Source organism: Equus asinus, chromosome 2 (genome assembly GCF_041296235.1).
Source record: "Equus asinus isolate D_3611 breed Donkey chromosome 2, EquAss-T2T_v2, whole genome shotgun sequence".
Classification (NCBI taxonomy): Eukaryota; Metazoa; Chordata; class Mammalia; order Perissodactyla; family Equidae; genus Equus; species Equus asinus.
In genome coordinates, this window is record NC_091791.1 from 147,810,318 (window position 1) to 147,835,067 (window position 24,750).

At 36.0% G+C, this 24,750-nt stretch overlaps 2 protein-coding genes and 1 long non-coding RNA gene across 7 annotated transcripts in view; 1 reads left to right on the plus strand and 2 right to left on the minus strand.

The window, feature by feature from the left end:
• The window catches only part of GALK2 (galactokinase 2), a 121,889-nt gene extending 118,495 nt beyond the window's left edge, over positions 1–3,394 (minus strand). For 2 of the 4 annotated variants that reach the window (XR_011499561.1, XM_014852678.3), the window contains exon 1: positions 3,059–3,394. Coding sequence is in view for 2 of the 4 variants with exons in the window: in XM_014852678.3 (XP_014708164.3) it covers positions 3,059–3,369 (311 nt within the window). In the remaining 2 variants the exon portion in view is untranslated. The remainder of the gene's footprint in view (positions 1–3,058) is intronic. The other 2 variants (XR_011499560.1, XM_070501787.1) reach the window with 2 other exon arrangements.
• A 13-nt stretch (positions 3,395–3,407) lies between these two features.
• COPS2 (COP9 signalosome subunit 2) overlaps positions 3,408–24,750 on the plus strand; it is a 29,847-nt gene continuing 8,504 nt past the window's right edge. The window contains exons 1-7 of one of the 2 annotated variants that reach the window (XM_014852708.3): positions 3,408–3,564; positions 15,288–15,401; positions 16,056–16,133; positions 19,719–19,844; positions 22,046–22,156; positions 22,285–22,362; positions 24,250–24,424. In XM_014852708.3, coding sequence (XP_014708194.1) covers positions 3,511–3,564; positions 15,288–15,401; positions 16,056–16,133; positions 19,719–19,844; positions 22,046–22,156; positions 22,285–22,362; positions 24,250–24,424 — 736 coding nt within the window. In that variant the 5' untranslated portion in view covers positions 3,408–3,510. The remainder of the gene's footprint in view (positions 3,565–15,287; positions 15,402–16,055; positions 16,134–19,718; positions 19,845–22,045; positions 22,157–22,284; positions 22,363–24,249; positions 24,425–24,750) is intronic. The other variant, XM_014852715.3, reaches the window with a different exon arrangement.
• LOC123282955 (uncharacterized) overlaps positions 12,197–24,750 on the minus strand; it is a 74,681-nt gene continuing 62,127 nt past the window's right edge. Inside the window, exons 4-6 of the long non-coding RNA XR_006523337.2 lie at positions 19,017–19,136; positions 18,707–18,850; positions 12,197–14,124 (exon numbers count right to left, since the gene is read on the minus strand). This is a non-coding gene — a long non-coding RNA (uncharacterized lncRNA). The remainder of the gene's footprint in view (positions 14,125–18,706; positions 18,851–19,016; positions 19,137–24,750) is intronic.

Sequence of the window (24,750 nt, forward strand, 5' to 3'; positions counted from 1 at the left end):
TGGTTGAGCGGGGTCCTCTGCTTTAGGCTCTCACAAAGTCTTATCTGGGGCTCAACTGGGAAAGTATTTCCCCAGTTTCCAAGAGCACATGGCTGTTAGCAGCATTCAGCTCCTTATGGGTTGTCAGACTGAAGGCTACAGTTTCTTGCTGGCTGGTGGCCACATGCCACCCTCAGCTTCTTGCCACCTAGTCCTTCACAACATGGCCACTTGCCATGAAAGGGAGATAGAATCTCTCCCAGCAAACAGGTTTACAATTTTGTGTAATGATGTAATCATGTACACATAATCATGCATATCGTCTTTGCTGTATCTAATTGGGTAAATGCAAGGCACATTAATTTGTCAATTATACCTCAATAAAGCTGAAGAAGAAAGAAAAGCAAGTCACAGGTCCCACCAACACTCAAGGGGGAAAGGATTATCCAAGAGTATGGATAATGAAGAGACCAACTTAGAGTCTGATCACAACATTACTCAAGAGAAATGAAACATATGCCCACACAAAAACTCGTACACAAATATTCTTAGCAGCTTTATTTGCATTAGCCCCAAACTGAAAAAACTCAAATATGCATCAACAGGTGAATGGATAACTTGTGGTATATCCATACAATGGAACAGTGAGCAATAAAGAGAAACAACCAGTTGATACATGCAACAACATGGATGAATCTCAAAATAATTATACGGAGTGAAAGAAGCTGGGCAAAAGAGAGTACACACTGTAATATTCATTTATATAAAATTCCAGAAAATGTAAACTAATCTGTAGTGTCAAAAAGTAGATCAGTGGTTGCCTGGGAGAAGACAGATTACCAATAAGGAAACTTCTGCAGTGATAAATATGTTCATTATCTTGTCCGTGATGATGGTTTCACAGGTATATACATATGTTAAAATTCATCAAATTGAGCTATAATAATCTTAATATTTAAGTATGTGCAGTTTGATGTACCTCGATAAAGCTGCTAAATTATACCTCAATAAAGCTTTTTAAAATACATATTTTTTTCAAACATAGGATCTACTTTTTGCAAAGGCACCATGTCACATCGATGCACCCTGTTAAAATAATTTTGTTTTTATTATTTACCATTGAATACAACTGATGTCAAGAAAAAGAGAATATCATAATTGCACAAAGTATTCAGGATAGGCTATGTGAAAGAGGTGACATTAAAATGGACTTTTAAGGATGGAAAAGGTTTTGATGTGTATAAATAGTTAGAAGGGTATTCCCTGCACAGAAAGGTTAATTAACATGTTTATTTATTCAACACACATTCATTAGCACTTCTGTACCCAAGCAGTATGCTAAACACTGTGAAGACCTTTTTAACAGCTCTTAGCAAATTTCCAGACTGGGTTTATTAAATTTGGAGATGGCCAAGGATATTATACTCAAAATTTAGCTGCAGTTTTCCTAGTATTCCTAGGCACTGGCTTACTTGAGTAATTCTTTTCCCATAGTAGGAATAAGGAATTATATTAAAAAACAGCAAATTATATAAATAAACTCAATGAAAATCAACATGCAGTTTTATACATGTGATCAATACACATGGTCAATATATAATTTCAAAAGTGCTATATTGACTAAAAAGCAAAACTAAGTAGTTCTGATTATTCTGAGCAAATAAATCTCAACCACCTCAGGATTCTATTTTCTCTTCTGAAGACTTACAGATTCCTGGTAGAGTAACCATGTGATTTATTGTCAAAATGGATGCTGATATTTATTTTGGGACAACAGTACTAAACCAGAGCAGTCCCAGGCAAACTGGGATGTATAGCCACCCCAGTCAGAGGGAGCTTTTGTTTTGTTTTAAGGTTACAAGTACAAATTTCTGAGCTATACCCCAGACATACTGAATCAGAATCTCTGGAGTCAGATTTGGGAATTTATAACCTAGTGAACTGCCATGGTTGGGAAGCCTTGGACTCTAACGTGATATCATCAAAGGCTCTTCCAATTCTAAAATTCTGTTTAATAAGGGAATTTTGAATATGGACTGGATATTAGTTAATAACAGGGAATTATTTCCTTAGCATAATAATGATGTGATAACATAAGCGAATGTCCTTATTTTTAGGAACTACACATAGCTGCATTTAAGAGTGATGTCATGATATCTGCATCTTACTTTCAATTGATTCCGGCAATACATACACACACAAAGTTGATAGTGGGTATACACATAGTTCACTGAACTATTCTTTCAATTTTTCTGTGTGTTTGAAATTTTTCATAATAAAATGTTGGGAGGAAAAGACTATTACGGAAAAATTTTGTTTATAGGTAGACAGTATTATTGTTATAAATACGACTTCTAAGAACTATGACCAAAAAGATGGCAATTCATGTGATTATTAAAAAATCCAGCCTGTAATTCCTCTTCTTAGACTTTGTCCTAAGAAAAAATAAAGTGACAAAGATATTTGCTGCAGAGCTATTTAAAAGTGTTGTTTTTGCAATATTCTAAATGTACAATAATGGCATGCTTAAGTAAATTACGGTGCATTGGTACATTCAACGGAGGGATTATTATGCAACCATTAAAATGATCATTTTCAAAAATATATTGCATACATTGGCCTATGCTGTTACGTAACTAAGTGCAAAAAGAATCCGAAATTATACCTGTGCTATAACTATACAAAATTTGTGGATTCAAGTGAACAGACCTGGAAGTTTATATGGAAAATGCTAACAGTTTGAAAAGCAGTTTTTTCCCCTTTATTTCAATCTGTTATTTTCATTTCGAATTCTAATGATTAATAATAATGCATTTTTAAAAAACCAGTTGTTAACTGCTACCTTAATTTGGTCCCAAAGGCAATTAAAGGTCAGTTTATAATTCGTTGAACAACTGAATAAGACGTTAGGCCTCTCAAATGATTGATGCTTAACTAATTTGGGATATCCAGAGAGTCGTTTTGCCGACTACAAACATCACGTGTAAACCATGCTGCTGAAAAGGTCTGCAAACACAGGAAAACTCACCGCATGGGTGGGCTAAACGCACACAGATAATCATGGCAGAAATAATACTACCTGTCATATAAGACGGGCATGTCAGCCTTATCTCCGCGAAAGGCTTCTCGTCCTAGGCTGCCTCTTACTTTCACCAGAACGAAATGGTTCCAGAGGCCCAGGCAAGGGAGGGGACTGTTCCCTTGCCCGGGAGGCTGGAAACTGTTCGATGTGAGCGCAAGGTTTCCAAGGCCCTTCCGCTGAGAGCCGCGGCACTCGACGATTCCCCAGTTGCTAGGTTTGGTTGCTAAGGCACCAACCGTCTCGCAGGAAGAGGGCGTTGGTGCACTCCCTTTTGGCGTCGTAGCGAATCCTCTCGATGGCGAGTGCATTTGTTCCGGGGGGACACTTTCAGCTCCTCTGAGAGCGACGGGAAGACGAGGAGAAGCTGGGAGTGACGCCTCTGAGCCGCGGAGGATTGTGGGAGGAGGTTGTCTCCAATTTCTCCTCCCCCTCTCCCCCTCCCGGCCAAGATGTCTGACATGGAGGATGATTTCATGTGCGATGATGAGGAGGACTACGACCTGGTGAGGCGCAGGGAAGGGAACTCTGGGGCTGGAGTTGCTGTCTGGCTTTAGGGGCCGGGGCTGGGGCGAGCGCGGCCTCTCCCTGTGGAACATGTGCTCCTTCCAGCCTCTCCCGGTGCAGTGACAGCACGGGTTTCCCTCCTCCCCCTTCCCGCACCGGGCCCGGGCCCTGCTTCTCCAGCATGGGGGAGGGGAGGGTAGAGGAGGCAGCGAGGGGGCTCCCGAGCGCTGCGCTTCAAGTCCGAGCGCCTCCTCCGTTTACAGGGGCACCCCTGGCCTCCGAGGTCCGGTTCTCCGTGCCTCCTCCCTCCTCCCCACCGCGCGAGCCGCCTCGGGGACCGCGCAGCGGTCTAGGCCCCGGCTCTGCCCTCTCGGGCCCAGCCTTCCGGGCCCCTCTTCTGCACACTTGAACTGAGCGGGTGCCAAGTGCTGGGAGAAGGGCCTGAAAACTGGGGGGGCCTTACTGCTCCCGGGCCTGACGGCGAAACGCCACTTGGGAGTCTCCTGGAAACATAGCTTAATTAGTCTCGTCCGGGGTCCGTTTTGGTTTAAGGTAAAGGTGCAGTGGAGAACTCAGACCAAGGATAGGTGAAAAAAAGTAGTTGAACTGCTTGTTTGGTTTAAAGAGAAAAGCTGAGGAGGAGGTTTTGCTTTTTTTAAATTGGGCCGGGAGGGAGGGGGATTATAAGGAGATTGGCCCAATGGCTTTTTTTCTTGACTTTGAAATTTCCCAGTATTCAAAGTTTAAAATGTCAACAGTGTAGAAATAAACGAATTTATGTAGCTGAATGGTGATTTTTAAAGAATCAAGGTTTAATTTATGAACGGATTTACAGGTTTTTAAAAAAATTCACTAACATTTCAGGTTGCTATTCAAAAACATTATCGGCGTGGAAATTAAGAAGAATTATCTGGACCAAGAATTGGTGTCAACTTTGTTTTTTATTTGGGGGGCGTTTTTGTGCATGGTTCTTATATATTATGGTGATGCTGCATTATCATAAAGTTGTGAAGCAGATCCTTAGGGAAGTCTGGCTCATCTTATGTTTTAAGTGCTAGAGATTCTCAAGATATTAATATATGATTTTGAGTTAGTGTAAAACTTCTTTGTATAATCGTTTCCAATTAATCTTTACATTTTAAAAGAAGGCACATTTGCAAAAGGGAGAGGGGAATGCTTGCTATTACCGGAAAGTCATAGTAGAGGTTTTGAGAATTCTTAAAGCTAGTTGTAGAGTTTTGCTAATAGTTATGATTGCTGCCTTACAGTTTAGTTTGTGCAAACCAAGCCGGTTGTAGGCAGTGCCTTCAGTGCGTTAAGAGTGTGTCACTTGTGTTATCTGGTGCATTTTTCTTTATTGCATGTTTATTTATATTACAGGTACTTTTCTAACTATGAAAGTATTTCTTTTAAATATGTCTGTATACTTAGTTTGTGTTTTAAAATGTTTCTGCTAATCTCTTTCCTAAGCAATAGTGTATTGAATACTTAGTACTATGATTAACTTGAAAAGCATCATCGAGAATGTCATGTAGGAATGGCAGTGTGAATCTTACTGTCCCATGAAGTACTCAGTTAATTTTTGTGAAAATTTTAAGTAAATGTGTTTAATTTGGCTATGTTTCTCCAGCCTTTTAGGGGCCTACGCTACATGTCCAATCTATAAAGTTTAATTTTTTTTTATTTCTTAACCAAAAAAAGTAAGTTTTTACATTATACTACTACATAATTCAGTGAAAAATTTTCCCCCAGTATTCTGTTAAATAGTCCTCTCTCCCCCTATGTCTCTTTTAGGTAAATACCATTCTGGATTTCCAGTCAGATGTCAAGTAGTGAAAGTTTTTATGCTCCGTTTACTAATAGTTAAACTCTTTTGGTGGTGTAAAATTTATTTAGTAATTTATTTGTTACTTCGTTAGTTAATTTCCTTAAACCATTATATGTTAAAAAAAAAAAAAAGATTAAGAGCTGGTTACCATTTCATGCTTACATATTGCCAAAAGAGAATGTGGTTGTTACTTGCCAGAGCCATTTTTTGAGTCTTTTGTTTGTTTCTTAGGATTTAAAGTGTCAACAGAATTGACCTGCTGTTTCAGGGAAACTTCCTTTTTTATTAAAAATGTGTTGTTTGTTGGAAAATTTGCAATCACCTCATTTTCGTCAAAATGTTAATTCGAGCCATGAGTATTTCTAACCACATGTATATTCAGCATATTTTTAATAGGTTGTCTGTTGATAAATTTTTTTTTAAAGATTTTATTTATTTATTTTTTTTTTTCCTTTTTCTCCCCAAAGACCCCCCGTACATAGTTGTATATTCTTAGTTGTGGCATGTGGGACACCGCCTCAGCGTGGTTTGATGAGCAGTGCCATGTCTGCGCCCAGGATTCAAACCAACGAAACACTGGGCCGCCTGTAGTGGAGCGTGTGGACTTAACCATTGGGCCACGGGGCCAGCCCCTCTGTTGATAAATTTTAATACATTAAGTCACGTTTTGTTTTTGCCCAATCTAGTGTAAATAGGTAGGTAGGATACTACCACAGAAAGTAAAAATTTGTTTCTGAAACCATGCTGTTTTTATCCAAGAAAGTCAATAATGATTTGTGCCCAGGATCTGAAAGGAAAGGGAAACCACTTGGTTAAAAAAAGAAGAAACAAATGTGAAAGAAATTCAATATGCTTGACCTTTTATTTCTAAGATCTTTTTGATTTTTATTAGAGGCAGAAACAGGTATTTCCTAAGCACAGGAATTTATGTAGTGGTGAATGGAGAAGTAGGAGATGATACTGGTTTTAATCTGATGCTAATTTTACAGATTTTTAGATTATTTGCAGGTCTGATAATGCTAAATAATAACTATAGTGCCATTCATTAAGTTAATAAGGCTGTTGATAAATTAACTGTATTGTAATTTCAGTCCAGTCATTCTGGCATGAAGTTGCTTAGCACTTCTTATAATCTTTTTAGAAAGGATTTAAGACAGACTGACTTCATACCAAAAATTATTCTTTAGTAGATCCCGTTATAGGTAGGGCATTGTATATTTGAATTTAAATGTATTACAAGGAAAAAAATTGTCAAAAAGGTAGAATAATTCCACTTGGTTAAATATACTACCAAGCTGTAATGCCCCTAGTAAAGCTCATAGTTGTGATTAGTGAATGAATGTTTACTAATGTTGTTTTTCTTGTCTTAATATATAGCAATTTTAATACCCTAAAAATTTACTTTTTTTTGAGGGGGAGAGAGATGATGGGTCTTAGCTACAGGGTATCTTACAGAATCTCTTATTTGTCGTCATTTTAACAAGATCAGCAGACAAATGATGGCTTGAACTTTAGTTTCTCAAGTTATAAAGAACCTTAGAACATGAATTAGCAAATTAAAAGTAACACCAACTTCCATTTTTTAAACAGATTTTGAATTAATGTGAATAGAATGTATAATCTAATTTGAAAAAGAAGTGGTGGATTAATATAGGACAAGAGCAAAGAATAGCTTTAGGGATTTGTGTGTTTAGTATAAAGGCTCTCACTTGTCGTTCATTGTGCATATAAGGCGCTTGGAGGTTATAGGTTATTTTCCTCTGAGACTGTTGTCCCAGTAACTTACTGCTTGACAAACAAAATGTTGGAGATCTTTAAGAATAGATTTTGAAACAATATTCTTTTTTTATGGTCTGGGCCAGTGTTTTTTATACTGCACACACATTCGGAATTCTGCATGTAGTCATTACAAAGATGAAATTTGATTGTACAGTTGAGCTTTTAAAAGAAACATAACGTTTGGGGCTGGCCCCGTGGCCGAGTGGTTAAGTTCACGCGCTCCGCTGCAGGCGGCCCAGTGTTTCGTCGGTTCGAATCCTGGGCGCGGACATGGCACTGCTCGTCAGACCACGCTGAGGCAGCGTCCCACATGCCACAACTAGAGGAACCCACAACGAAGAATACACAACTATGTACCGGGGGGCTTTGGGGAGAAAAAGGAAAAAATAAAATCTTTAAAAAAAAAAAAAAAAAAAAAAAGAAACATAACGTTTAATTGTAAATAATTGGAACACCCCCAAATTATCAATAGTAGGGGAATACCAGTATTATTAATACTAATAGGGTAGTGATAGATAAAATATGCTATATCCGTGTGATGGAATGCTATGTCAGCATTTCAAACTATGCTTCTAGAGAATACTCAGTGATATGAAAAACTTTGGATAAATTGTCTTAGTCCAGGCTCTGGGTCCCACAACTAGAAGGACCTGCAACTAAGATATACAACTGTGTACAGGGGAGGTTTGGGGAAATAAAGCAGAAAAAAAAAAAAGTCTCTGGGGTATAAGGGACAGGAATATATGTCAAACTAGGTTAAACTAACAGGAGCAGGTATTGGCGTCCATCACCAGAAGTATAAATATGGCTGGACTCGTGGCTCAGATGATGGTGCTGGGTCTTTTTCTGTTTCTGTCTCTCTTCCTGGGCTGCTTTCTTCATTGTATTGGCTTAATTACCTTCACATTACATCACAAGATGTAGTGTATCGTCTTCCTAGGATCATAACCCCAAAGGCAAGAGGGTCTTCCTTGCTAGCTCTAACAGCGAAACCCTAGGAGGGACTTGTATTGCCCCAGCACAGGTCTCTATGGCCGTCCTGTGAATCACTCACTGTAGAGAGGGAGATGGATTGCTTGGCCTCTTCTGTGGGAGGGGCACAGTAATTGAAAACCCTTACCTGGGAAAGAAAGGGTCATCACCAATGCTGTGCACACAGTGAACACATCTACTATAAATATGTAATCCATGTTAGAATTTTATTGGGTGGGAGTAAAATTTATTTGTTTTGTTGGGTGAGAAAAATATAGAGAAAAATGTCTAGAAAATCTGAAGTGTCAGGAAAATTAAAGTTTCTTTCTTGCAAACCTTTCATGGTGAACCTATATTACTTTTATTGCTGGGGGGAAAGGGAGTGCATTACAGGGTACAAATGATGAATAAAAATCTTACTTTGGTCTTGGGAGGCCAAACAGTGATTTTGTCATTGCTCAAAATTTTTTAGAGTTCCTCTTATAAAATTGTCTTCAGAACGTGAAGCATCCAGCTTTTTAAAATAGGTAATATGTGCACATGGTTCAAAAACATAAAATATAAAAATAAAGTTTCCTTTCCATTCTTGTTCTCCATTTGCCCAGTTCCCATTCATCCCCATAGGTAACCAGATACACATTTTTATATCCCTCCTTTTTTCTTAACCAAGATGCAGCATATTATATATATTGTTCTACACTTCACTTTTTAATTTATCTTAGAGATTATTCCATATAGGCATACAAAGAGCTTACTTCTTTTTTTCTTTTAGATGTCTTCATAGACTTTTGTTGACAGCTGATTTATTTATTTATTTTTTGGGAAGGAAGATGGGCCCTGAGCTAACATCTGTTGCCAATCTTCCTCACTTTGCTTGAGGAAGATTGTTGCTGAACTAACATCTGTGCCAATCTTCCACTATTTTATATGTGGGACACTGCCACAGCATGGCTTGATAAGTGATGCGGAGGTGTGTGCCTGGGATCTGAACCCATGAACCCCAGGCTGCCGAAGCGGAGAGCACAGACTTGACTGCTATGTCACCGGCCACCCCCTACTTCCTTTCTTTTTACACCTGCATTGATTATATGGACATACCATACTTTATTTAACCAGTTCTCTATTCATAAGATTTGGCCTGATTTCTTTTGCTGTTATAAAAGATGTGCAGCTTTTTAAAAAAACTTCAGCCATAGCCAGGTTTTGTCCTTTTTATAGGTGTAGAAATTGTATTCAGAGTCAGGTTTGATAAATAAGTTGGGCCCTCAAACTGAATGATGCTGTTTTAGGTTAGAAACATCTAACTATTGAAGTTAGTTTTCTTGAGAATTTCAGAAGTATTACTTACTAATCCATGTCAGTATAATCGGAATAATTTTAACCTCTTAAAGTTACTACTTCAAATAAAAGTGTCCGTTTGGAATATAAGTTCTGGCACATTTTCCAAAAGGCCTCTTGCATAACCTCATAGGGATACCGTGTATAATGGTATTAGAGAGGTCCAATCAAGAATAACTAAAATAAGTAATGGGAGACAGCTCTTATGTGCTAATAATAAGATAAATTTAAGGCTTTTCACCCCTAACTTAAATCTGTAAACTATGAATATCCAACAGAGTGAATTTGTACTTGTATCTTATATCCCAAAATGAGCATATAGACCTCAGTGAGAATTAGAAATTTACTGTAGGCTTCAGCCTCCACATTTGACAGGAGAGGAACTAAAGCATCAAGTGTGAGTGACTTACCTAAATTTACATATCACATTAATGGGAGAGTCAAACTAGAGCCCAGGTCTAGTGACTTTTATGATGTCTCTCTTTGGAATATTTAATTTGAAGACTGAAAGTTTAGGACAGGTAAAAGAATGCTCTAATTTATACCATAAATGAATTAGGACCCATTAACTTGAGTGGAATTTTAAAAAGTTTGGATAACTTTATGAATGGCTAACCACAAATGGCTACCTAGGACTTGGATTATATCTAGTCCTTAAGGATAATGTGACATTGCCCTTTACCTCTCTGTACCCAGCATCTAGTACAGCTGTCTAAACGTGGTCAAGGCTTGGGAAGCATTGTTACTGGTGAGCGTTGTTTTCCTAGAGCACGTTTCTTGATACCCCTATTGGCAAGAGGCACAGGAATAAGTAGATGAACTATGGAACTGCCCCTGTTCAGCAGTGGCTACATTCCAACATAGAGTCAAAATTGCCCCTGGCTATCATGTGTTGTGTTATTTTGGAAGATTCACCCACTTTTCATTTCAGTTAAGCAAACACTTAATTGAATATTTTGTAATATACCAGGCTTTGGGGATACCGAGATGAGTAAGAGAAAGTTCTTGCTTTTGAGAAGCTCATGTTGGAGCAGGTGAGGGGAGGTGGCAACAACAGACACACAAGCTTCCATGTTAGAGAGATGCATGTCATGTAGAAGCGTGACTCAGGAAAATTTTTTTTGTTAAGAAGAGTTGGGAAAAGAATCACAAGGTGTGCCTTGATTAATGGGTTTCCCAGGAGTATAAGAGCTGGGGAGCATCATAGGAGAAAAGTGGGAAGTTTATTAGGAGGGGAGATAGTTTAGAATTCCCAGCAGAGAGAACAGTTTATGCCAAAGCAGAGATTTTAAATTGCATGGCATATTGGGGAAGGAGGAATAGATTTGGGTGATGTGGATGGATCACAGATTGCTTTGGGGAGATGTCAGGACATGAGTTCTTATATAAGTAGGTTGGAACTATTATGAACTTTAGTGGGTTTTTAAAAATCCCTTTATCAATGTTCAAGTGCTTCTTTTTCGTGTGTTGCTTACATTCTTCTTTGTTTTTTAAAACATTCTTAAGATATTGATTAAAATTTCAGTTTCTCTTTCAAAAACATTTTATTTAAACTTTTACAGTTTATGGTTATCCTCCTATTCCTGTGACATAAGGGAATTCAGTTTAGCAATATTTAATACTTTTCCTATATTCCCTATTCTGACTAATGGCACTATGTGTAACCAAGTCATCCAAAGTCATTAGAGATAACTTTATTTCGCTTTGTCTTGTGCCCATGTCATGGGTCCTTTATATTTTACATCCTTAAGATCGCTTGACATCTTCTATATTTATTCTATCCCCTTCCTTTTCTCCCGTTTCTACTACTTGGAATCAGGCCCCCATCATCTCTTGGTCAGACAGTTGTAAGAGTATCCAGTGGACTACTTAATTGCTACCAGAGTGCTCTTCCTAAAATACAAATCTGTTTTTTTCCCTGTAAGATCTATTAGTGGCTCTCTCCGTGTGATCTAAACTCCTTGCTAGACTTTGATAGTTCTATTCCTCTGATACCAGTTTCTCTCTCCTCAACTTTTATACACATCCTGTGCTTCAGCCCAATCAAACTATTCATGGTTCTTCTGAATATGCAATGTTATTTCAAGCTTCTATGCCTTTGCACCCATTACTTGCTTTGTTTCAGATGCCCTCTAACCCCTAGCAACTCCTATTCATACTTTTAGACCTGGTTCAGGTAATTTTCCCTTCCTCTGTCTTGCTCAGGAGTAGTTGATTACTCCTTTTTTGAGTTGCCAGTGTACCTAGAATGTATCTCTATTATTGCTTTTATTGTGTTATATGGCTGTTTGATTTTCATATCTGTCTCTGCCCATAAATAGCTTGAGGGGAAAGACTTAATTTGCATTTGTTTGAGAAACACTTAATTGCAGGTATATACTAAGCATCATTATCATTGAGTATAAATAATAGATGTCTATACAACAAAATTATTACAAAGACTTTTCAGAATATCATCAGTTTAAAAAATCATGCTAGTGTAATAATTGAAAAGTACTTTGCTGTAGTGCACAGCTTGTATTGATGTGATTCACTGAGCTGCAAATGACTCGTTAGTGATGTGGAGGCTGCTTCAAACCATGTGAACATGGTGTTGCAGATCATAAAAAGCAACTGCCTAATTGTAAGAAGCCAATCAATAACATAGCAGTTGTGTCAGTTCTCATGTATTTATACATTTTAGCGATAACATTTGAGTTGAATTGCAATTATGCCAAAAATATTTTATATTCCACTTCTTAATCCATATAAAATGAAAAACCAAAAGAATATATTTACAGAATGTTGAGGGCTGGATTAAGTCTTATCTTGATCATTGTGATCTTGGGGATTTACAGCATCTAAAGTTTAGAAGTATCATTAATCTGAGCCAGTCAGGTCTCAGAAGTTGCAGGTAGCCAGTCTTGTCCTTTAAGAGGCATTCAGTGATGGAATGACAATGCACTGTATTAGACATGGTAGGAAATATAAAGGTTCTTCAACAATGTTCAGTAATTTGAAGGTAATTGAAGTTAACCTTTCTAATTCCTAAAATATTATATTAGGTTTCACCTTTGCTGGCAATTCCATGTCCTACTACTGTCATGTGTACCTCTCAGCTTCTACCTCCCTCTTCCCATATACTGGCCTGATTGTTTTTTTCTAATCTATTATGGGCTAAGAAACCAAAAAATAAATGGGCTGTGAGTGAGAGTCCAGATTCTTAGACCTTGTGATAGATGTAAATTTAAAAAGAATTTTCTTCCAGATTCAGGGGTGCATTCTGAGGATTTGGGTTGCAGAAAAGTCATTTTCAGGTTCAACTAGCTATTCCTGTATACTATTGGACAGTTAACTAGAGAAGAACTGATTTCCAAATGTGTATAGTAGGTTTTATAGCTATGATTCTTTACTCCAAGTCTTCCCTGAGGAGGTGCACTTAAGCTGTAATAATATGCAGTAGTTAACCAGGTGAAGAGGTGGAAAGAGCAGGGATTGGCATGTAAAGGTGGGAGAAAAGTTTGGCCACTTGCGAGGTAAGGGCAGGGTGGTTGCAGCAAAGAATGAGGGAGAGCTTAATAGGAGGTATGGTTGGATGTATAGTTAGGAGTCGGTTGATGATTTTTGCACTTGATTTTAACAGCAATGGCAAACCATTTTTGAGAAGAGCAATGAGATAATTTACATTTTATGAAGATTATCCTGGCTGCTCACCATGAAAAGATGGGAATTTGAAGGATTAAAGGGAGAATGGGAAGGCTGTTCTAGTCTGTGGAGAGATGAAAGTGGCTTAGTAGGCTAGGGTGGTGGCGAGGGAGTCGGGGAAAAATGCATAGTTTTAAGATTTGTGTTGAAGGTAGAATCAATAAGGACTTTTATGTTCCAGCAATGTGACTATTAGTTCTTTACTCATCTCCCATTATGCTGTTTTGTATCTGCTCTTCTCATTCCCCTTTCCCATCTTGTCTAGCAGGCAAAATCCCATTTAACTTTCAAAACCGGGCTCAGAAGCCATCACTATCACGCTATCATTTGATGTACAGTTGGCTTGTTCATTCTTTATTAGTTGCTTTTTTAGTTTGATTACTTTCATCATAGTCAAACCTAGATTACAGGGTTAAGAAGTGAATGAGTGATAATGAAATTTATTCACTACCCAAAATTTGATCTCATCCCTAAGAGAAGTATTCCAAAGAATTTTCATATGTTAAACATAACTGAATTCCCAATCTTAAATCTGAGACTGAGTGCCCGTGCTTCGTGTCCTTACACAAGGAAATAATTATCCTCCAGAGGGCGCACATTACAAAGCCACTGTGGTCAGATAAAACTGGTTTTATACAAAGATCAAACATCAATTAATTTTCTTTTTTCCCCAGCTTAGATGACAGGAATATATAAAATTTCACAAGAGTATGTCTATGTGGCTCATATATTGTTATTATAATTCTTATTTTGATGCTGGAGAGTTCATTGTCTGTAAAAACTTCCATTTAAGGGGAAGAAAAAGTTCTTTAGCAAAAATTGTCCTTTTACTAATAGTTTTCCTCGGCACACTTCTTATGGGATTCCTAATATACATATGTTGAATTTCCTGAAACTTCTTCCATGTGTGTCAGCTTCCTTTCATCACATTCCTCTCTTTATTGTTTAGCTTTGCAATCTGGGAAAATAAAAACAATGAATAAATCATTAAAAAAAAAAAAAAAAAAACAAAGATCAAACATCCCTCTCCGTCTACTAGTCACAGGGAAAATTCATCTTGTTTTTATATTTTGAGCTTTCTAACACTACACTCAGTTACCTTTTTTCATTCTTGTGCATTTATGAAACATTACAGAATTTTTCATAAATATCTCTAAAAATGTATTAACTGTATTTGGATTTAGAAATAACTATAATTCTGTTCTTTCTGTGTCTACTTTCAGGTACTATTCTTAATTTGACATAAACTTTCCCTTTGTAATGACTTGTAGCTGCAGGAAATAATCTTGTATCTTCTTAAAATAATAATTTTCATTGTACCAATCCATATGTATTTTATAATCCTCATCATTAAGTTGAATACTGTCTTGGAACTATTTTAAACTCTTGTTTACACTGCTCCACAAAATAGTTGTTTTACTCCAATTTTCCTTTCTGTTTTATTGTTTTAGTACTAGGAATTGAATTTGTGTGACGAAAGTCACATAAAATTATATAAATTCATTTGCTTTACTTATTTTGACTTGTTATGATGCTAAAGTACATTAATATAACTAAACAGCTGTTGAGTAATGTGGAATGCACATAAGGCAAATATTCTTATTAACATATAATTATATTTAGCAGTAGACTACTCTGCCACATATATATGTTACCATCCTGGATAGTTTGGCCATGTTAAAATAATGAAATTTAGACTTAGGGAGTAGAGAAACTTAGATTGTGGAACTAAAGATGAATAATTAGCATTCATGTAATAATTAGCATTTATTTATGCTGATTTTTCTCAAATTCCATGACTAACAAAGGGTTAACTCTTATAGAATTGGGAGTCGTTAACCAATATTATTTCTTTGCATTTTGCTTTTATGTTGACTCTATGAAGATCGTAGTTTTGACCTGAAAGAAAGAAATGATTCTTCATTCTACTATCCATTTGATTTTGGCTTTTGCCCTCGTTTTTTAAATAATGGTTAAATATCAATGGCATTTTACCTATGTATTCAAGGTTGTTTTGTTTTGTATAAATATGTGGTTGTTCCATCATAACAGTATTCACCTTTTACAGTGCAATGTGTGGGTGTCTTTTTTTTTTAATATCTCTTGCTTTGTAACACACAGGAATACTCTGAAGATAGTAACTCCGAGCCAAATGTGGATTTGGAAAATCAGTACTATAATTCCAAAGCGTTAAAAGAAGATGACCCAAAAGCAGCATTAAGCAGTTTCCAAAAGGTTCATATTTTTTCTGGGTGATTCTGTGTCTTAAAGTTTTTTTTTTAATGATATCTTAGATCAAATAAGTTCCAAGTGATTTTATCTCAGAAATTTGTTTTGCAGACCTGGAGAGTAAGTTTGCATACGCAGTACAAGCATATATTTCAGAAGAGCTATCCTGTTGTTTTTTTTCCAGTCAAACTCTCTTTAGTGTAGGGCTATTGTCCTGAAAAGCTAGTATGGTTCTGGGAGAAGGGGAAGCAACATGATGGTCAACAGGTATTATCCGTACAATCTTGTTCCTTCTTTTGGGGACAGATCACACAGGTGTGGTTTCACTGTTTGATAGTGTGATTTCTTGACTGCTAATATACTTTTGGGTTATTCTTACTAACAGATTATTCAGGGGAAAAAAGTATTTCTGGGACTGTATAATAATCAAGAAGTAGGTATTTAATCTTTTGATGAACTTCAGAATAAGTTCAGTTATCCTTAAGTAAGCATTTTAAGACATTTCTTTTTTTAAGCCTTTTAAGTGGGCTTGAGAAACTGGACTTCTTAGTGAAGTGTTTTTCATGCATATGATGTAAAATTCATTCAAATGTAGACATTGGGTGTCATTAGAAAATAATGTTAGAATTAGGTTAGACTAAAAATTTCTTCTTCTTTTAGGTTTTGGAGCTTGAAGGTGAAAAAGGAGAATGGGGATTTAAAGCACTGAAACAAATGATTAAGATTAACTTCAAATTGGTAAGATTTGTTTTGAGGAGAATCAAACTAGTAATGAAATAAATTCTGTAGGTAAAAACCATTATATATACTTCTCTAAAATAATTCTGTTGATATGTTTCCATATTTAGCCTACTTTTCACTTGTGACTACAATTATACTAAGTAAAAAAAAATCTACATAGGATACAAAGTTTTCTGTTTAAGAAAACTTATCTTTTGGATACGTAGACAGTGTTTGGCTGTGTTATTAATAGAGTGACTTTTCCACAAACTATTAGTGTTTATTTTGGAGTTTTAAAATTCTGCTTTTATTATAAAGAGCTCCTCTGCCACTGCTTAGGGTCAAAATCTTAGCATTATTCTTTACTTCTCTCTTTGTCTCTGACCCCACAAATAATCCATTGGTAAATCCAGGTGGCTATAGAGAGAGAGAGATCTTCAAAATATATCCAGTATCCGACTGCTACTTATCATTTCTACCTCTGCTACTCTGGAAACCCAACATCTTCTCTCACCTGGATTATTTCAGTAGCTTCCTAACTGGTCTCCTTACTTTTATCCAGTCTGTTCTCCGCAAGCAACAGAGCAATCCTTTTAAAATATTAAGTCAGATTATGTCATTCCTTTGCTCTGATGATCTCCACCCCCCTCAATAAAATCCAGATCCTTGCCGTGGCCTATTAGGCTCTACATCAGCTCACCCTTTGCTACCTTTCTAATCTTGTTTTCTGTCTCCCTTACTGGCCTCCGGCTGTTCCTCTTGTCATCCCAAGCACACTTCTACATAAGTGCTTGTACTTGCTGTTTCCTCTGCCCTGAATGTTCCTCTTACATAGCCATTTAATTCTTTTCCTCATTTGATCATGTCTCTCTTCAAATGCTACCATAGACCAAATGGCCTTCCTCTGACCACCCTATGTAAAATAGCATCCTTCCCATCATCACTTACTTTCATCTTACCCTGCTGTTTTTCTTCTTTGCATACATCACACTTGATCTGTTTACTTTTTTATTGCCTTTCTGCCATCTCTCCCCCCATAGGTTGTAAGCTCCATGAGAGCAGGACTTTGTTTTATTCACTTTATATTCCCAGCACCTATAATAGTGGCTGGCATTCAGTAGGAGCTCAAATATTTTGTTGAATGAGCTCATAGATAAGCTGAAATTGTCATGACCTTATACTCTCATAGAATTGCCAGTCTTCTGGCAGGGTAAAAGTGGAGAGGAAACAAAGCAGTTAGTGAATGAGAGGCCTAGGTACAGAGGTGAATCTTATCATCACTAAGCGTAGAGGAACTTTTAAGTAAAAGATAAAATGGAGCTTTGATTAGCAGAGGTAAGCACTTGCCTCTCTGACAAATGGAAGGATGGCTGATAATCTGTTACCACATTCTTTTTCCCCTGTCTCTGTGTTTCCCATATGTCTCCTTCTTCTCCCCATTATCTTCTCTAGCCCATCTATCTGAAATTGAACTTGAATTAACTAGTACCTTTATCCAGTTATCTTCCATTAATCTTGCATCCTGCTCTTCTTGATGTACTCACACTGGCATCCTCACCCACTTTCAGTAGGAGGGGCCCTCTATGACATCTCCTACAAAAGCTATCCACAAAATGTTTTAGCTCATTCCTTCCCTCCAAAATATCAAGACTATTCAAAACATGTTAACTATTATGCAGTATATTGTGTATTGCATTTGAATATAGTTACAGAAGGAAAACTATCTATGTTGCATTTATCCTTTCTAGTTCTACTGCTCTTTTGTTCTCAAAGGATCTCTGTGTGACACAAAGCCCCTGTACTTTCTTTTCATTTATTATTTGTGAAAATATTAAATACAAATATTTACCATATTTAAATTAATAACTTCCAGGGCTGTGAAAGAAGCATCAGGTGTCTCAAGGGACAGAGATTTTGATTAAACAATTATAGTGACATTAGGGACCCAAGGTTCAACTCTTAAGATTCTGTCATTTGAAATAGTACCAAGAGACCCTGTAGAAATCTGCTATCTTAACATACTAGTAATAGTTTAGTTTATGAGCCCATTTAAACTTAAGCTCGCCCGTAAGACCTGATTTTACCCTTTTACCTTGAGCCAAGATGAGAAGCAAGTAAGGGAAAAGATTATTTGTACTTTGTGTTATTTTGCCTGCCTTCCTTCTCCACCTTTTATTTGCTCTAGCAGCATCTGTGAATAAGTTGTGGTTTTCAAGAGAGGTTTAGCTTCCATTCCTGCCCTCTTATTTTCTGGTTGGATTTAGAATAGGACCCATGTTGCTGTGTAGTGGTTTTTAGGCAGTAAAAAGTTGGAAGGGGTCATTAAAACTGCTCTATGTGTTCACCATTGCAGATAAGACCAATTTACCTAACTGTCCCTCAATCTTTAGTTACAGTAACATAATTTTTGAAAATTGAGCTTTAAAGTTATTACACTATAAGGAAATGAATTCAAAACTAACTTTTTGCCAGAATCCTATTTCATTATCAAGATATAATCTCAAAGTTGGGGCAGTCATACTTCTGATTTCCTCTTTGCCACGAGAAATATTCTGTAACTTAGGTTTAGCAGCTCACTGATAGGATGTTACCTGTTATTTACCCCCACATGGTACCGGCATACTTGGTTCCAGAGTCTTCTCATGTTTTCTTTTCTGGTCCCTCATGCTGTATCCCAGGACAAGACATAGTCATAAGCAGGAAATTTACAGTAAATCATTAGTTTATTCTTCACCCTAAAAAATATGTGTTCCATTAGTCAGGAAAAGTGTTTTATGTGCCAATACTCCATCTCCCTGATGGAAAGAAAGTAGAACCCAGTAAAAAGTGGGATTAACAGCAGTTGGAGATTTTGGGAACTGTGAGTGCAGGTTATAAGGTTAGACTCATAAGTTGACTTACATTATGTACTTTGAGAGATGATAGACCCTCTGCACTTAAGTGCTGGAAATTCCACTAGTAGTCCTTTATTTCCTCAGATCGTTGATGTTTCCTGGAATAACCACAGTAGTGCAAATAGTCCTGCAAGGAATAGTAGCATTAGCTATATCTACTATTGAGTAGAGTCTCAGGTGGGAGGACTTTTCTTCATAGTGGGATGAGAGTATCTGGGCTTTCAGAGATTCTTTCACTTCACATTTTAATGTAGAGCCCGCCAATAATAGGAGAAAAAGAAACACCTAATTATTAGAGAGCTTCCTGATAAAGCTTCAGGAGAGGATATAGCTGATATCTGCATAGCTGATACCCAAGGCATTTGAAAAGTTGGATTTAGTTATATCTTTTGGTCTATGAATATTTTGGAAGTTTTTATGATTTAAATGTGTTTTTTGTGCAATGAGGAACAATATCTGAAATTTGGAAAATCGATAAGTTGTACTTTTTCATAGGCTAACTTCATAAATTTGGTTCATATGTCTGAGTAATCTAATAATTTCAAATTTAAGCTAAAATGTTTATAGTGTTTCTGTCATATATAGGTCCTCTATCATAAAACTTTATAATTTTTTAATTACGTAGCAGTATGTACTATAATGTTAATCATGTGTACATATTTTAGGACATAAATATGTCTCTAATAATGCATTTATTTTTCCCTCACAGACAAACTTTCCAGAAATGATGAACAGATATAAACAACTATTGACCTATATTCGGAGTGCAGTCACAAGAAATTATTCTGAAAAATCCATTAATTCTATTCTTGATTATATCTCTACTTCTAAACAGGTTAGATTCTGTTTTTGCCTCTTGGTACTTATCGATGTGTTTATTATTTATATGAAGGGTTTTGTTCTTTTTTTTTAAAAAAAAAAAGCCTAGTAGTTCTATTTAAGCAGTTTATGCTAGTTATTAGTGTGCTTTAAAAATAATGTATACTATTTCTTGATTATCGTATTAATTATATAATATTAAAAGTGAATACGTCTAGGTTAATGTCTTTAAATAATATCTTTAGATACTAACATAATCTGCACACAACTTTTGCAGATTTATATTAGACATATACAGTTACTGTTGTAGTTCCTTCTAATAAACTTTATCACCACTTCAGCTAGCCATCCTGAGCTGTTAAATACATAGCAGTAAATCATAGGTGATTTGTGTAGATTTGATTAGATAAAGATCCTTGAGGGAGAGCCTGTAACTCATATCGGTTAATACTTGGCATTACTCATTTGGTGTTCAATAAATGCTTTTACAAAGAATGGGTGGATGATGGATGATGAAAGGAAGGGCTGATGATGAAGAAACTACAGTGGGCATTGGGAGTGATAGTGCTTCTGTTATTCTAGATTTTGGTTATTAAGAAAATCAATGATGATTTTACTTTATTGCTAAGATAATTTTTAATTGGATTGTTTCTATTCTTTTAAGCAACATAGTCCTAAAGTTCAGCTTTGTTACATTATGATATTTGAGCACGAAGTACTCTCTGTAGCATTGAGTATTTCGTAGAAGATTTGATACTTTTTTGTATTTATAATAAAAAATATTCGGGGCTGGCCCCGTGGCCGAGTGGTTAAGATTGCGCGCTCCGCTGCAGGCGGCCCAGTGGTTCGTCAGTTTGAATCCTGGGCGCAGACATGGCACTGCTCATCAAACCATGCTGAGGCAGCATCCCACATGCCACAACTAGAAGGACCCACAACTAAGGATATACGACTATGTTCCGGCGGGGGTTTGGGGAGAAAAAGGAAAAAAATAAAATATTAAAAAAAAAAAAAGATTCATCTCAGAATCAGCCTCTTTCATTCTATCTTTTCTGCTAGATGTCATTTTTATTTCTTGAGGCAGTTTATTATTTTTAGTTTTTATATCTAAAATATATGTAATGGAAGTAGAGGAAGATAAACTTTTATGTTTTGTTAGAACATTAGAACTTAATGGCGCTGATTTTTAAGTTGTTACATATCAGGGGGCTTTTCTTAAGTGGGAAAATGTTTTCGAGTTCTACAAACAAGTGTCATTAAAACATTTTTGGTACACTATTTATAAATGTTATGCCAGATGTTGGTGGCAGGGGAATTAAGTAATTTTAAAACTTGAATATTGAATGTTGCTTCGTGCTATTATATATAAGCTCTTTGTCTTTTGAAAGTAAGAATAGATGTTGGGTGGGCGGCACTCGACTTAGTCAGTATGCCATCAGCAGTCGTGAATAAATAGGCAGCCTTTTCTGGAAGTATCAAACTTTCCTGTTTTCATGGCCCTCTTACTTCTTGATCCTATTAAGTAGAGATCTAGAGAATCAGGTATTCGAACCAGGGCAGAGCCAGAACTTGGTGGAGGAGGGAGGGCAGGGGAGCTTATCATAATGCAAAGCAAATAGTGATTTTCATGAAAAAATGTTGCACTCAGATTGGTGAATTGATGGTAGTCAGACACAGCTAAAATTATGCTAAACTTTTCCCTCCGCCCAACTCCAACAGTTTACCAGTAATTTAAAAGCTGTCTAGGCCAGTTAATTGATGTCACATTTATAGAAGAATTTTTGTGAGAAGAAGCTTATTCTTCTTTGTTTTTTTAGTAGCTTGCTTAGTGTTTGCCGCATAGTAGGTACCAAATAAGAATTGAGTGAATAAAATAAACACTGTTAATAACAGTACAACTGTTCTATGTGTGTGTCATTTACTTGTGTTAATGTAAAATGAGTTATTAGGTTGGAAAGGACAAACCTATATTATTAGAGCATTAGATATTTTCTGGGTTTTATTTTAAAAAATTCACATAAGAACAGATCTTGGCACTTGTTTTTTTTGTAAATCTGGTCTGTATTTTGCTAAAGTTCTGGTAATTTTGTGGACTGTCACAGACATTTGGTAAGATACAGATAGTGTATCTTACGTGTATTAAAGTTCAAAGATGCACTTTTAGTTTGCTCAAATTAACTTTATTAACAGGTACAAATTTGCTGTTTACAATTATAGAATTCTGATTTTTTATGTCAGATGGATTTACTGCAGGAATTCTATGAAACAACACTGGAAGCTTTGAAAGATGCTAAGAATGATAGACTGTGGTTTAAGACAAACACAAAGGTAACAATTAAAATTGCTTAACATTTTTACTTTTGAAGAGGGGGCGGGTGTCCTTAGTAAAGTCTTCTAAAGATGTATGCCTTCTCATGTTGAAATCTTTTAATTTTAGTAAGTTTGTTTTTTTACAGCTTGGGAAATTATATTTAGAACGAGAAGAGTATGGAAAGCTTCAAAAAATTTTACGCCAGTTGCATCAGTCCTGCCAGGTAGTGTTCACTTATTTTTTCTTAATATTTCTTCATCATAAGAAAAAAATTATATTGGAAACATTGCTTAGGGATGTTTTTGTTCAAGCATCATCTGAAAAATAAAATTTGGAAAACAAGTTACTAAAATGCTGATTTCTTCTGAGTATTACATTTCTTCCTGTTTTAATCCTAATTTCAATCCTGTTTTTGTGGAATGAGGCACAAGTATCAATAAATAAACAGGCTGGTCATTAATACTTACTAAGAATAAGTCTTTCATATTTAGTTATGCACCCTATGAAAATTGGAAAAGATATTGTAGACATATATAATAAAGATATTTGATATTCTGGTTTATGATGTATGAATCCTTTGTAACAGCATTGTCCACTAGAACTTCATGTGATGCCAGAAACATTCTTTGTCTGTGCTCTCCAATATGGTAACACCAGCTACAGGTGATCAAACATTTGAAATGTGACTAGTGTGATGGAGGTACTGAGTTTTTTATTTTATTAAATTTGAATAGCCACAGTGTACCTCCTTAACTTTTTAACTCCAGACCATAATTTTGTATTTCCTTTTTAAAAATGTCTTCATCAATAATTTATTTCATATTAGTCTAAATTTTATATAGAAATACTGTTTTAAATGTTTTTAAGCTCTTCCAATGCCATGTACTATTATTTTTATTATATGTTATTTTTGTGAATGGGGGAAAGTTGATCAGGAAAGTGTTCTGAATTAATGACCTGAAGATATATTCATTTAATAGTTTTGCTTTTTTTCCGTTTTTAAAAATAAGAAAAGGTTTGTTTCATAATGGTTTTGCTTTATAAGCAGATAAGTTGTTTATGAATTGTTTCTTATCTACACATTCTTAGGAAACCTTAGTCTGATGCCTGAATAACTGAGGGTTCAGTTCCATGTGAAATGGAGAAGCCATTTCTGAATGGAAGAGGGTCTTTCAGTGTGTACATAAGGAATATGAAAAAATCCTCTGGACAGGTTTTCACTTGGTTTATTTCAAAGAATACAAAGAATAAGGAAAATGCTATCTGGATTGTAAATAGCATTATAGTATACCAGAGAGGCATGATAATCCGGATGTACAAATTGTCTTGCAGATCATATCTTTTACTCTGGTTGTGATTCGTTAGAGAATAACTAAACAAGTTTTAAGTTGGAAGACCAAATAAATAATACATTTTGGCTTTGTGTATTTCAGTGCTTGATGTTTATGATTATCTGACTGTTGACCTTATGCTATTTTTTTATGGCCTGCATTTTGTGGGCTGTTGGTCATCTTTCAAAGTCAAACTCAAATGTCACCACCTTTGTTATTCCTTTGGCATCCCCCCGGAGAGTTAGTCCTTTTGTCTTCCTTTCTTCTAGGCACTTGGTTCATGCTTCAACTAGAATCATTATCATTTATATTGTAATTTATCTGTTGACAGAACAGTATTCTAGATTGTGAACTTTTTGAGGCCAGGAACATTGGCTTATTTAACTTTGTATTTCCTCAAGGTAGACTCAGTGCCTAGCCCTAGGTATGCACTCAGGAAGTGCTGTTTGATTGAGTCAGTGGATCTAAAGTGGTTGTGAAGATTTGGAGAAGACCATAAATAATCTAGATAAAACAAACATTACAACATTTTATACATTAAAAAAATTTCTCTGGCCACTTTTTCCTTATCGAATGACTAAAAAGTACAAAAGATGTCTGGGTTCCTTTTTAGCCATTAAAGATAGTGTTTTTAGTACTCTTAAGTCCTAATTAAAATTTGCAGTGCATTTTCACACAATAAATATTCGAAATGTAAGGATATCAGGCTAACTCAAATAAAAATTACTAGATTGACTCTGAATTCTATCTTGACTGAAATTCATTATTTGCTTTCCTAGACTGATGATGGAGAAGATGACCTAAAAAAAGGTACACAGTTATTAGAAATATATGCTTTGGAAATTCAAATGTACACGGCACAGAAAAATAACAAAAAACTTAAAGCACTGTATGAACAGTCACTTCACATCAAGTCTGCCATCCCTCATCCACTGATCATGGGAGTCATCAGAGGCAAGTTTGGTTTGGAGAGGGTGGGCAGTGACACTGGAAGATATCAAGATGTCATTGCATGTGATTGAATGACTCTGAAAAGTGTTTTGGTTTTGGTGAAAATAAATGACAAAGTAGTGAAATCAATGAAATGATTTAGTCTTAGAACGGAATTAGAATGAACTTTTTGTCTTGTAAAATTTATATTAGTGAAGAAATTTACTAATAGAAAATTCGCCATCAGAAGTTCTATTCTTGGATTTTAGTGACATATATATAATTACTTTCTCCTTCAACCAAGGCTAAAAATTTGCAAATGCTTGGTTGGGTGATGTTTAATGAAGAGC